The sequence below is a fragment of the Camellia sinensis genome, chromosome 7, assembly GCF_055761805.1.
Source record: "Camellia sinensis isolate YWXY chromosome 7, ASM5576180v1, whole genome shotgun sequence".
Lineage (NCBI taxonomy): Eukaryota > Viridiplantae > Streptophyta > Magnoliopsida > Ericales > Theaceae > Camellia > Camellia sinensis.
In genome coordinates, this window is record NC_138967.1 from 73,360,943 (window position 1) to 73,375,164 (window position 14,222).

General features: G+C 35.1%; 1 protein-coding gene across 6 annotated transcripts in view; it reads left to right on the forward strand.

Annotated features, from left to right (window-relative positions):
- The first annotated feature begins 3,164 nt into the window (after window positions 1-3,164).
- Window positions 3,165-14,222, forward strand: part of GCN2 (protein kinase family protein) — a 124,072-nt gene continuing 113,014 nt past the window's right edge. For 5 of the 6 annotated variants that reach the window (XM_082878210.1, XM_028246306.2, XM_028246307.2 and 2 more), the window contains exons 1-3: window positions 3,165-3,475; window positions 14,000-14,068; window positions 14,151-14,210. In XM_082878210.1, coding sequence (XP_082734336.1) covers window positions 3,336-3,475; window positions 14,000-14,068; window positions 14,151-14,210 — 269 coding nt within the window. In that variant the 5' untranslated portion in view covers window positions 3,165-3,335. Of the gene's footprint in view, window positions 3,476-13,999; window positions 14,069-14,150; window positions 14,211-14,222 lie in introns of those variants that run through there. The other variant, XM_028246311.2, reaches the window with a different exon arrangement.

A 14,222-nucleotide genomic window follows, 5' to 3' on the forward strand; every position in this document is an offset into this window, starting at 1 on the left:
CCCGCGATATGCAGCTATACATAGTTAAGAAGGATGCCCGAAAGAACAAAACAGAACCAAATGATGCGGCTATCAAGGGTATCATGGAGGATCCTGAGCTTGTCTCTGACGCTGAGCTTTCGGATTATGCAGACTCTGAGCCACCTACCGATTTAAGCGCGAATTAGGTGTTAATGTCTACACTTCGGCAATATTAGGTCATGCATTAATATGTAATGTCTGTGTTAGAGTAAGTGTTTCCGTAATGAGTTTGTCAGATTGTCTGGCTAATATTTATCTGTCTAACTGTTATGTTTATCTATATATTGTGTGTTCAGTTTATGGTGTCCACAATGTATTGTTGTTCGAGACTTATGTCTGTACTACCTACGTATTTTTGTGGGAGACTTATGTGTTTTTTTCTCAAGGTTTTATGAATTACATTATCACCTTTTAACCCAAAACAAAGACAGCATAAATTTTTTTTATTTAAATGAAAACGGCTTTAGTAAAGCCAAAACAAATTTCTGAATAACACATTCTAACCCAAAACAAAGACAAGAGAAAAAAATAAAAAATAAAAAACTTTACATAAAAACGACTTTAGTAAAGCGAAAAGAAATTTATGAATTACATTATCACCTTCTAACCCAAAACAAAGACAACAGAAACAAAAAATTATTTACATGAAAACGACTTTAGTAAAGCCAAAACAAATTTCTGAATAACACATTCTAACCCAAAACAAAGATAAGAGAAAAAAATAAAAAATAAAAAACTTCACATGAAAATGACTTTAGTAAAGCGAAAAGAAATTTATGAATTACCTTATCACCTTCTAACCCAAAACAAAGATAAAAGAAAAAATATATATATTTAAATGAAAACGGTTTTATTAAAGCCCAAACAAATTACTGAATAACACATTCTAACCCAAAACAAAGAAAAAAAAAATTTTAAAAAAAAATACATCAAAACGGCTTTACTAAAGCTCAAAAAATTTATGAATTACGTTATTACCTTCTAACCCAAAACAAACACAAGAAAAAACAAAATAAATTTACTTTAGTCAAGCCAAAAAAAATGCTGAATTACACATTCTAACCCAAAATAAAGACAAAAGAAAAGAAAAAAAAATTAACATGAGAACGGTTTTAGTAAAACAATTGTAACCAAAAAAATTATTCTGAAATACATTTATCCCCAAAACAATGACAACAGAAACAAAAAAAAAAAAACCAAAAAAAAAATTTACGCTAAAAGCGTGGTTCATAACCACGATTTCAGAAGAAAAAAATTTTGCCCAAAAAACGTGGTTCGACAGAGCGAGTTCAGAAGAAAAATGTTTTTTGATAAAATTGTGGTTAGGAAAAGCGAGTTCAGAAGAAAAATGTTTTTTTATAAAATCGTGGTTAGAAATAGCGAGTTTAGGAATTTTTTTTTTTTGGTTAAAATCGTGGTTTGGAACAGCGAGTTCAAAAGAAAAAAAAAATTAACTAAAAGTGCGTTTTGTAACCGCGATTTCTTAATCAAAAGCGCGTTTTGTAACCACGATTTTAATATTTCCCAACTCCCACGCGAGAGAGGCGTATATGTGTTGAAATCTTGGTTCACAACCGCGATTTAGCCTATTTTGAGAATTCTTTCAAAACTAGGCTTAGTTTGGAAATTGATTTACTATTTTGACTTATTTAGGGAAATGCCCCCATAAAAACTTCTGCCCTACATATTCTTGTAAATTTTTTTCCTATTCACCGTGTGGTAAATTTTTTTTTTTTAAATTTTTGGTTATTGACCCATAAAATCAATTTATCTATTTATTTATTTTTGGGTAAATTACATTATTACAGTTCTCCTCATCACCTTTTAGAAATTACATCCCTTTCCTAAGGTTTAAAGTTTCATTAAAAATTACTCCCTCCAGCAATTTAATTTTTCTAAATACCAATATTACCCTCACTGAGTAAATTACATTGACACCCCTCACATTTTAGAAATTACAATCCACTCCTCAAGGTTTAAAGTAGCATTACTAATTACTCCATCGGTTAGTATTAGTTGAAAAAAATTCATTGAAAAAAATTTGTTAGTCAAAATTTTAAATTTCTGTTTAAAAACCAACGTAAACTCATTTTTTGAATTTACTTTTTTTCCTCAAATTTACAAACTAAGACAACCATTTATAAACCAAAAAAATTATCAAATAAGTTTTTATGACAGTTTTTAAAATTTTTGTAAATATAAATTAAAAACTGAAAACAAAATGGTTACCAAACATGTTTCAGATGGTAAAAATGTTGTAAAATTAATAAATAATTAAATAAGTTACCAATGTAAAAAATGACTTATCAAAAGATTCTTAGGCTATATATGGTTTGATTTTTAGATTTTTTTTTAAAAATTAAAAATTAATTTGGTTAAGAAATAAAAAAGAAAAAATTATTATCTTTCGAGTGATTAGAAATAAATTTTTACAAATTAAATTGAAACAACCATACGTATGTATATAACCTGCCCAAAAGTTAAAATGATAATTATTTTTTATTTTTTATTTCTTAACCAAATTAATTTTTAATTGTTAAATTTTTTTTCTAAAAATCAAACTATACATAGCGTACGAATCTTTTGATAAGTTATTTATTACGTTGGTAACTTATTTAGCTATTTGTTAATTTTACGATATTTTTACCATCTGAGACCTATTTTGGTATCCATTTCGTTTTCAGTTTTCAATTTATATTTACAAAAATTAAAAAAACTGTCATAAAAACTTGTTTGATAATTTTTTTGATTTATAAATTATTGTCTCAGTTTGTAAATTTAAGGAAAAAACGTAAATTCAAAAAATGAGTTTACGTTAGTTTTTAAACAGAAATTTAAAAATTTTATTGACAAAATTTGTTTTCAATTATTTTTTTTTTCAAATAATTTTATTTCTAATTAAATTTTTTTTTCAATAAATTTTTTTCTCAACTAAAACTAACCGAGGAACAATTGGTAATGTTAGATTGTAATTTCTAAAATGTAAGAAGTATCAATGTAATTTATCTAGGGAGGACAAAATTAATATTTAAAAAAATTAAACTACTGAAAAAAAATCTGTAATCTGTGAAAGCAATATAATTTTTAAAAAGTGAGAGAGGGAGTTATTGACCCATAAAATCAAATATTAAATTCCCTTAATTATTTATTCATTTATTTATTCCATTTTTGGGTGTTTCAACAAGTCAAAAATCGGAGATGAACCTAGATTTCACGCTTCTTCTTCAATTAATCCGTCTACTTCTAGGGTTCATCAAAAGTCCTGATTCATCCGAATTGTTAGTTTGATCAATAAGAGCTTGCTAATATAAAGAATGGGGCACAGTTCGAAGAAGAAGAAGCGAGGCGGTGGTAGTGGGCGGCGGAACAAGGGCAGGGCTCCGTTGAAGGATCACAGTTTTTACGGCGGCAGCGGTGGCGATGACAATATTCTGTCTGAGGAAATGACCGCATTGTGAGTTTTTTTTTTTCTTTTCTTTAGTTGGTGTTCTACACTTGGTTTCAGATAAACCATATTCTAATCAGTCAATTACATCATTTGAAGGGTGTCTTTGGCTTGCTGTTTGGTTTCAGTTTATGATTCTGATTCACCTATAAAAAAAAAAAAAAAAAAAAAAATCAAACCACCTTGTTTGGTTCAAAGACTATGACGATGTACTCAATTTTCGTATTTTTGGTATTTAATGAATTTTTTTAAAACTTTTATTCACAAATATTATACCTTTTTATTTGTATTTATATTAAGTGTATCTTAAAGGGTAAAAAGATTGTTAAAATATTAAAAAAATTCACTAAAAAAGAAAAAACGCGAAAAACCAAAAAAAAACTCAATTTTTAGAAAATTGGAACCAAACAATATGCAACATGAAATTTGTGTATGTTGTAGTCTCAGTTGAATTATGGTGGAGAGCTCATGGATTGCCTTCCGGGTGTCCTTTCATTGCCTTAGAACTTGATTAGTTTTTGATTAGTATTACGCTTTGTTGGTGATACATTGATTAGTTATTTGCTAGGTATAAAGTATTTGTAGATGTTTTGATATTACAAAGATTCTACACTCTCACATGTTTGTTTAGGATTGTTGATTGTAGATGCTCTGTGAATCCTAGTTGTGTTGTGGGGGACATTACCGCTAATACTTGTCTCGTGCTCTTGTAATTCTACTGAATATGAAGGCCACATTTATTTATATTTATACTTGAAAAACGAAAAACAAAAAGCAAAGAAGCTAGGTACCCATACTTCATTCTACAAGAATTCTAAAATCCTAGCTTTTAAATTTACTCATGTTTGGTATAAATTATTTTCCCAAAGAAAAGGCATGCCGAAAAAGATGAAAATTCACATGATTGGCCAAATAAATAAACTAAATGAATGTGTTGAAGGTATTTTTTTTTTTTTTTTTTTTTTTTTTGCCTCAATCAAAAGGATTTTTAAATTCTTTGTGTAAAGGAAATAAACAAAAAATGAAAGAGGAGGTAAGGGTCATATCAAATTTAAATGAGTAAAAATGCTCAAAATGTCTCTCTTTTTTACTCAAACTCATACCAAATGACTTTTTCTCAAATTTTAATGCAAATCAAGGGAGACATTTTTTATACCCAAAATTTTAAAGACAATTTGGGGTCATATAATAGCTTCTCAGGCCTCGTTTGGGAACAGGCTAATTTAGTAACTTTTTGGCTATTTGGCTAAAAAGGTAGGTAAAAAAAACTTGTATGTTTGGGATGACTTTTTGGCTAATTACGAAAAGAAGTGCAAAAAGTAGAGAGAAAAGAGAATCTTTGACTTTTTGGTATGGGTTGTTGGCTTTTTGGCTAATTTAGTAATTTTTTGGCTAATTGGCTAAAATAGCCTCTTGCCAAACGAGGCCTCAATTTACAATTGTGCCATTTATCAAACTTCTACTCAAAATTATACTAGAATTTGAGTATGGCCATTGGAGTACTCTATTTTTACTCAAGATGGCCTAAGAAATTGAAATGAGATTGAAACAAGGTAAATACCTTGCAAACTTTGTAGCCTTACAAGATGCTGTAACAGGGATATGATAAAATTTAAAATAATAGGATATGGGTACGATCATGATACATTGATTTATTTGTAATTTTTAGTATTATATTTATACATGAGCTCAAACAGTAGTGAGAAATCATTTTTTAGAAATTGGATATTAGTTTAAGAGTTAATAGTTAGTTTGCCCTTTTTTTTTTTTTTTTTCCTTCTTTCTAGTGGATACATTAATTTGATAAAATCTAAAAAAGTAGAATTTAATCTCGCTATTTTCTTCTTTAGTAAGAAGAAATTTTTTTTTTTTTGAAAAGGGGAGATCTTTGCTATAGTTACGTATGCTCCTATGATAGAAAAAAAATCCTAGAGGATTGATCAAGTCATTTTGTGTTGGGAGAGATCCCTTGCAATGTAGCCATTACTTATATTTATAGAGAAAAAATTACAACCAGAACTTCTCAGGTAACTGCCTGCTTTATGCATCTTCATTCTTGTCATGTTTAGGGCGTCAAGGATTGAAGTTTTGGATTAATTTTGAGTCTTGATTTGTATTTATTATAATTTACTAAGTTTGACAAATTTATATTATTACAGTAGGTTTCAGTACTTAGGGGTATTATGGCAAGTTCAATAATTGCTGGACATGATTTGTAGTCACAGTCCATGGGTGTCTTGCGCGTCAAGTAATGTTATATGGATTTTATTTGGAATCCTATTTGGACTAGAGTAGTAGTAACCAAATATTCTTCGTTTTCAAATTTGAGTCATAGTCCCAGGAGAGTCTTTAGCATATAAATATGTGTTATCTCAACGATTCAATGAAGAGTTGATATTATGAGAATTTGAGATTGTGTTTTGTGTGATTGGCCTTATCTGTGCGAGGGTGAAACACCTCTCTCTCTCTCTGCTTCTTCGTTTTCTTCGTCTTTGCGCGCATACTGTAGTTATTATTCTCTGGTTACTTTTTACAGCCCTCTAAATGTCCAATTGTCAACGCTAAAATCCTATCCAACTGCCCCCAAATTAACCCTAATTTTTTCCTATATCTACTAGCCTTCAATTTATGCATTAAAATCTTAAATGACTCATTGTTTAGGCCATCAAATAGCCTCTGTTTTAAAAATCCACTAAGCTGTCCTACATCACTTTCCATGCAAAACCAACTCATCTGGATTCTCCATGTGTTCTACCATATTCTTCTATTCTCTTAACTTCTAAGTGAACAAATATATGCCATGTGTTTGGCAATATAACGTGTTCATTTTCACTCCTTCTACATTGGCAATGTCTTGCATAAATACAAAATAATTACAATAATAATCATTTTACTTTCTGGTACAAACACCTACAAATGCTTCTTGTGCACTGTTCACATTAGTATGCGCCTTTACGGCATTTCTTGCTAGTTCCTTGCTACCATGGACTTGTGGGGCCCACATTATGTGCTTCTGCTTGCCTCTTTCACTAACCGCAGTGTGCACTTCCATATTACATCACTGTTGGTGGCCAGGCGAACTGTGGAAAAATCCTGGTAGATATGACTTATTCTACAAAAAGTTTTTCACTTGCTTTACTACTGTGTTGATGTTTATGTGAGCTAGCTTGATCTTTTATCAGTTGGATTATGAACAAGCATTTTATGATTGAAAACCGTATTGAAATTTGAATTCTCTAATGATAATGAGTGTTCTTTCTACAGAATTCTACCACACATTCGAAAATCCCCAAGTAGATATGCTCTATTTTTCAAAGACCCCTTCAATAGCACTACTAGTATTTACATTTTTTAACCACCACATGAATCAGATCAAAAAAGAAAAAAAAAATAAGGGAAAAAGAAAAAAAAGAAAGGAAAAACATTTAAAAAACAGATGCTGTGCATGCATGAAGGTTGGGGCACAGTTGTGCTAAACAGGTGTACAAGATTGGATTAAGATTCCTTTACCCTATGGCCTTTATTGATCAATTTTTAGGTTTTTAATTGGTCTAATTTAATTTTCTCATTTAAATGCCCATACAACAAATGTTTTCATTAAATGTCCATACAACTACTGCTTTCATTTAAATGTCTATACAACTAATGCTTTTGCATTTTTTTTTTTCTTGATTTCGCCAAGTCATTAGCTGTCACTTTTTTCCTAGTGCATGTGTATTTCATTGATAGCATATGTTAAAATCCACCTACTCTCCACCTACTTCACCCACTTAAACCTACTTCACTAAACCTAACCCACTACACCACTACCACCTCACCTACTCCACTAAACCTAACCACCTACACCACTACCACCTCCACTTCACCTACTCCTTACCTACTACACACTCACCATCTTCTATATATAGGAATCATGAATCATTGTAATTAATATAACATTATGTATCAATCAATAATACAATTCTCTATTTCTCTTTATACATTAAATTTCTACATGGTATCAGAGCAGGTTTAGAACCTAGTATTTTCGCTTCACCGGCGGGCGGCAACCTCACCTTAGCCGCCCGCCGGACCTCAACCTATTCCGCTGTCATCTCTATCAATACATATAGCTTCTTCCATGGCAGATCTCTCTCCTTTCACCTATTAGAAGTACTGAACTTCTCCAGCCTGCAGAGTGATGTCAGTTTTGATGCCCTTGAGAGACTTGTTACTAGGTGCAAGTCATTAAGTGTTTTGAAGGTCAATAAGAATGTCAACTTGAAACAAGTACAGAGGCTACTTGTACGGGCTCCTCAGTTGATGGAGCTTGGTACTGGAAACTTTCAACAAGACCTTGCACCGTGCCAGTATGTAGCGCTTGAACGTGCATTCAGCCACTGCAAAAAATCTGCACACCCTATCAGGTTTATGGGAAGCTACGGCCCTTTATCTTCCTGTTCTTTACCCAGCTTGTGCGAGTCTGGCATTCTTGAATTTGAGCTATTCAACTCTTCTGCAATAGTGGGGGTGTTCTAGGGCTTGTTCCCACTCTCTCTCCTCCTATCTCCTATCACTTTTCTAGATAATATCTTAAGCAATCTGTCTCCACCGCCTATACTTTATTTTTTTATTATAAAACTTAATTGGTGCTCTCGCCCTGTTCCCCACTCCATCCTTTATTATTTTTATTCATCATTATATATTCATCATCACCATGCTTATCATTTCATCACCATCATCATATTTTTTGTTATTTGATTCCCTTACTTTTCACACAAAAAAAAAAAAAAAAAAAAAAAAAAAAATTCCAAACACCATTGCTGTTTTTCACAAATCCGTGTGATAAAGATTTGCACACCATATTTTATTCCTCTCAGGGATCAACCCCGATCACAATTTTACAACCAAAAAAAAAAAAAAAAAAAAAAAAAAAAAACACAACACCAAAAGCTTTGTTTTCCTTTTCTGCAGACGGCCACCCACTGCCCTTACTTCTTCGCCTATTCTGCCGGTCTTTTCTTCTTGCCTCCGTCCTGGGTGGTCCTTGCCGGTGTTGCCTCCGTGCTTCCTAGACCACCAAGCAAGTTGCCTCCTCCCTGCTCCTCCACTACAGCATATGGTGGACCTCCAAATCGGAACATCACGGTGGCCTTCCGCTTCAGCTCCTTGTTTTCTGTCTTTAGCACACTTATCTCTGCTCGCGCATCCTTATACATGCGTTGGAGCAGAGCCAGCTGGGAGTTTAACTGTTGCACCTCATTTGTCCTGCTCTGCAGCCGGTGCGACAGGTTTGTGACCGCAGTCATGGTTTCCACACATGACTTCAGAGTATACTGATTGGCCTCAATATCAGTTTGCACCGCCATTTTTTGCTCCACCGACCGCATCGGAAAGTTCAACGGAGCAAAACCAGAGGTGTTTGGTTGAGGTTCACTGGCCACCGCACCAGTTATTTCTCTTGTGGACTCGTTCAATTCTGGAAAGAGCGTGAGCAGACCACGGGAAGAGGAGGCCATGTTCTGGGTAGCTGGACGGGAAGAAGAGGCCATGTTGCTGAGTGTTTCAGAGACGGGTTGGTTACAGAGTATTACAGAGTTTCTCTCTCAGTAAAGGAAGAGTTTTTTCAGAGGATTTTCAGAAGTTTTTTGTCTGCCTCAGCCTCAGCATCAACCTTGGTTAAATAGACGGGCAGCCACGCGTATCGCGCGCCACTTGACGCCAGACGACAAACGGGCGCGCCAGCCAAGGCACTCACGTGCCTCGCCATCATGTCCGGCACATCTTTTTATGACTTGGGCTCGCCTTTTGATGGCATGTCTTTTTATGGATTGGGCACGCCTTTTGATGGCACGCCTTTTGAAAGATTGGGCACACCTTTTGAGGGTGCGACTTTTTAGGGGTCCGACAAGACTCTGTAAACTGTCCCGACATTGATTCCGGTTAGTTTCTACAAGGGTCCGACAAGACTCTGTAAATTGTCCCGACATTGATTCCGGTTAGCTCCTTCATAGGTCCGACAAGACTCTGTAAACTGTCCCGACACTGATTCCGGTTAGTTTCTACAAGGGTCCAGCAAGACTCCATAAACTGTCACAACATTGTCTGCTACAACGGTCCGACATGACCCCATAAACTGTTTTCTACATCGGTCTGACACCACCATCCTCTACACCGTTATGACACCCCCATACAGTGTCCTCTACAACGTTATGACACCACCATACAGTGTCCTCTACAACGTTATGACACCACCATCCAGTGTCTTCACCAATAGTCTGACACGACCATACAGTGTCTCTTATCCTCTTTTATTTTTATGTATTTTCTTGTTTTTGTTACTCTCTCCAAACTCAAGTTGGTTAGTTCCTATCCCCCTTGAGTTTGCGGGGGCTGTTAAAATCCACCTACTCTCCACCTACTTCACCCACTTAAACCTACTCCACTAAACCTAACCCACTACACCACTACCACCTCACCTACTCCACTAAACCTAACCCACTACACCACTACCACCTCCACTTCACCTACTCCTTACCTACTACACACTCACCATCTTCTATATATAGGAATCATGAATCATTGTAATTAATATAACATTATGTATCAATCAATAATACAATTCTCTATTTCTCTTTATACATTAAATTTCTACAGCATATGTTCTCAACATCTTGTAGTATCTGTCCATTCACAATTTGATGTGTGATTATTTGCTGTAGCAAACAATGCTAAGAGCCACCTTTTTTGTCCATCAATTTGTTGTGGAACAACCTCCTAGGAATAGGCATTTTTTTTTTGTTTGGGGGGGGGGGGGAGGGGGGGGGGGTGGAGTTGTCTAGTCTTCTTGGAACACCACATGGTCGCATACCTATCCAATAATATTTTGTAATTTGTTGATGGGCCCTTTCATGAACAAGAGAGAGAAATAAGAAAGAGAAGAACCCTAGGTTCTAGAGAGAGAATTTCTCAATCAATCAATGTTCAATATCTAAAAATTGGTTACAAAGTGGTTATGAGTCCTCTAGATATAGACTACAATCACCCACCACTACCTATCCCGTGCCAAACACACAGGATATTCTATATCACACTCTCCCACTCGAAAGAACTTGTCCTCAAGTGAAGACAAACAAAGTGCAACTAATGTGCAAGAAATGAAACACAAAACTAGAAAGTACCATACAAACAAATTCTACAAAGGAAACTAATCTACAATAAAGGAAATGGTGTTTGTGCAAGAAGAACCCGGTAACAAGGGAAGTGACTAAGTAGTTGCAAGTCCTTATTCAAGATTACCCTGGCAAATATCCTTCCATGAAAACGAGTTCTCGTTTATGCACATCAACCGAAGTCATGTTGAGGTGTGAATCGTCCACCTATATAGCATGTTGCTTTGGAAGCAAGATGTCATCAAAATAATGCTTCTCGCATGGCCCAAGAATAAACTCATCTACACGAACACAAAGTGGAACAAATGGCTTTTAAGATAGCATAAGAGGCATTTCTTGGAAGCAAAGCTCATTCAACAATCATGTAACTTCAATGTCACGACTTTTCACCATAATTTTCACAGAATATAGAAAAGGGTTAGGTGGGATTGAAACCACTTCCTTCATGGGAAGCGATATTTCTTTATCCTCATGTACGCCTTCAATTTCTACAAGAAGGTCATCATCTTCATCATCATTGTTGTCAAAAATTGAAACTCCTTCGTACTCACAAGCATCAACTTCTTCTTTGTACTCACAGGCATCAACTTCCTCATGTTCTTCATCACCATCTTATGATGACATCCCTCATCAAAAGTCTAATCAAAGTTAGTTGAATAACTGACTTGGACATAGTCATAGGATGGTGGTTTGATTGCAAAGCCGTTTTGGTATTGATGTCCGGAACTTGAAATGCCCAACAAAGGTGGCATGCAATTAGAAGGCAAGAAGTGCTCCTTCAGCTTCTTCTTCATCTTCCTTTACTCTCCAACCCTTTCTTGGCCTTTTCTTTGCCTACCAACTTGTAATTGTTTCCACCAATCAGAGGTACACTAATTTCACCTTCCTTGCTTTTGGCACATCATAACACTCCAAATGATTCTCAATTGTCTTCAACCATTCCTTGAACACATCCGGATTGTAGCTTCCACAGAATTCGGAAGACTCTAAAATCGTTTATGGTGTCATTCCATTTAGAATCAACTCATGTGAATGTGCTTTATGCTTATGTAGAGCATTGAAGGAATCATCAAATTGACGATCCTTGGAACCATTACTACCACTTCAATAGGAGGTAGGAGACGTTGCACTGTCTTGATTAAAGTGGCAATTTGCCGTCTCATCTCAACCATTTCATCTCTTTGATATGGGACCCCATTATCCTCGGCATCATCACCCAAATCTAGGACATAAGCCCTACCACGAGCACCCTGACGACCTCGACCCCATTGAGCCATTAAAATCCGTGAATGTTCAAAGGCACAATAATCACAAACCCAATTGGTCAACAACAAATAGCACAACAAGTTACCAATCATAGCATAGTGAACAATAGGAAATGATCCAGCAAATCAAAACCTAGATATTCAAGAACCACCCAATGTCCAATTCAAGAATCAAGTTACCGAAATTGATTTGAAGTCAAGAATTGAAACAGAGAAGTGGAGGCACTTACCCAGATGGTTCAAATAACCCAGGAAGAAGCCCAGATTTGAAGTCAAATATTGAAGAAGGTGTTGAAGTCGATACCAAATGTTGAAGTCGACTGTGGAAGCCAGGCTTTGGTCAACCCAGATTTCAAGAATCGGCTAGAGGATTGGAAATCGTGCGACCCAAGAGTAGCCAAGCCTAATTTCGATTCTCATGGACAAACCCAAGTCTGGACAAGGGAGTCGAAGAACAAAGACCCAAGTAGTACGAAGGTCTCCTTCGATCAAGACTAGTGAAGAATCAAAACTAGGTCTTCAATCACGATGGAATTTCAGAGTCACGAACTGGAATCTCAAATCCCACCCAGATCAGAACTTCTTTTCACAAGAACAAACCCCAAGTTTGATTCGATTTACGAAATCAAATCACAGGCCAGATTAAAGTTATGTGAAGTCGATGAATGAAACCAAGACAGCGAAGGATTTCAGTTGCAAATCAGAATCTAGATGTAAACTGGTCCTGCGAACTTGAATCAAGGAGAGAGAGCTTCGAATTCCAGCATCACTCGAAAGCCGAACACAAATCGCAACTGAGAGTAGGACTTGACTTGCGAAGTTGAATTTCAACTCGCGAAATCAATTGCAAGAATAGAACCAATTTGCAGCTTTGAATCTAGATCGAATTTGCTGTATCTCAACACAACAAATGGTTCTAATCACGTGCCTAGGTCATAGAATAGCATTAGGTGATGAATTAGTTAGAATCTGAGATATTAGGACCCAATTCTGATGCTCTGATACCAAAATGATGGGTCCATTCAAGAACAAGAGAGAGAACCGGAGGTTATAGAGAGAATTTCTTAATCAATCAATGTTCAATATCTAAAAATTGGTTACAAAGTGGTTATGACTCCTTTAGATATAGCTACAATTTCCCACCAATAACTATCACATGCCCAACACATGATATCCTACATCATTTGTTTGCCATGTTCCTTGATAATTTCGGCCCATGTAATGATTTAGCCCCTTGCTATTGGGCACAGCCAACATGGAACTCCCAGAAGACAAGATAATTTCTATGTAATCATTTAGCCTGTTGTTGTGGTTGGTGACTATTGAAATATCTCATGGTACATTTCTATGAAAGGATGATATAAGTGTTTTGGTTTCTTCAACAACGAACACTAATTGATATGATTGTCAGATTAAATTATTTTGCTTCTAAATAATGTATTTGTGATTTTGGTTTACACATTGTAACTAAAATAATGCTGCTCATGATTGATTTTATGATTGGTTTAGGTTGTATGTCATTGTTATCCTTTTTTTAAATTATCCAAAACTTTTTGACATGTCCTGCCCCATGAAAAGGTTCCCTCCAAATAAAGGAAAGCTTCAACTCTTTAGTGTCTGATATGGGTTGTTTTGAGTTTGTGAGTAAATTCTGTGGACCTGGAAAGGATCTATCACCCATCTGTGTTTTTAAAAAGGATAACATACAATAGATGCTTTGATTTTTTCTTCTAACAGAAAGTTGGGGAGTGGAATGTCTTGTTTTTTAAGATAGAAAGAGAGACCAGTTTGTTCTATGGTTCTAAATAGTGGTTCTTGCATAACAATGTTCCAGCAGGATGATTGTTTATGGTCTTCTTCTATAACGGACGTAACAGCTTTTAGAGTAAATCTTGTTAAGTCATAATGGAGCATAGTGGCTCATTATGCTTTTGCTATGCATCTATTACTCTAGTGCTAGTCAGGCTCTGATGGAAGATTAATTTGTTGTCTACTGTTACTGCTTAGGCTAATTTTTTGCAGATTCTCTCAATTATCCATGAATTTAACATAATTTTTTTTTTGCTATTTTGATATCACAAGCCTGTTTTAAACAGTATTTTGATGGTGATGTTTAGGTGTGCGATATTTCAAGATGATTGCAAAGTTGTTTCAGACTCACCACCTCTAATTAACATCAAGCTCAGGTTTCAGAAACTGATTAATTGTTAAAATCATAGAATTGCATCCCATATTATATAAACTGAGTTCTCTATGCATGAATAACAGGCCATACTCAAAGGATGCAGGCTATGAGGATTTAGATGTTTCTGCCCTTCTTTCTGTGAGGTTAGTGGTTCT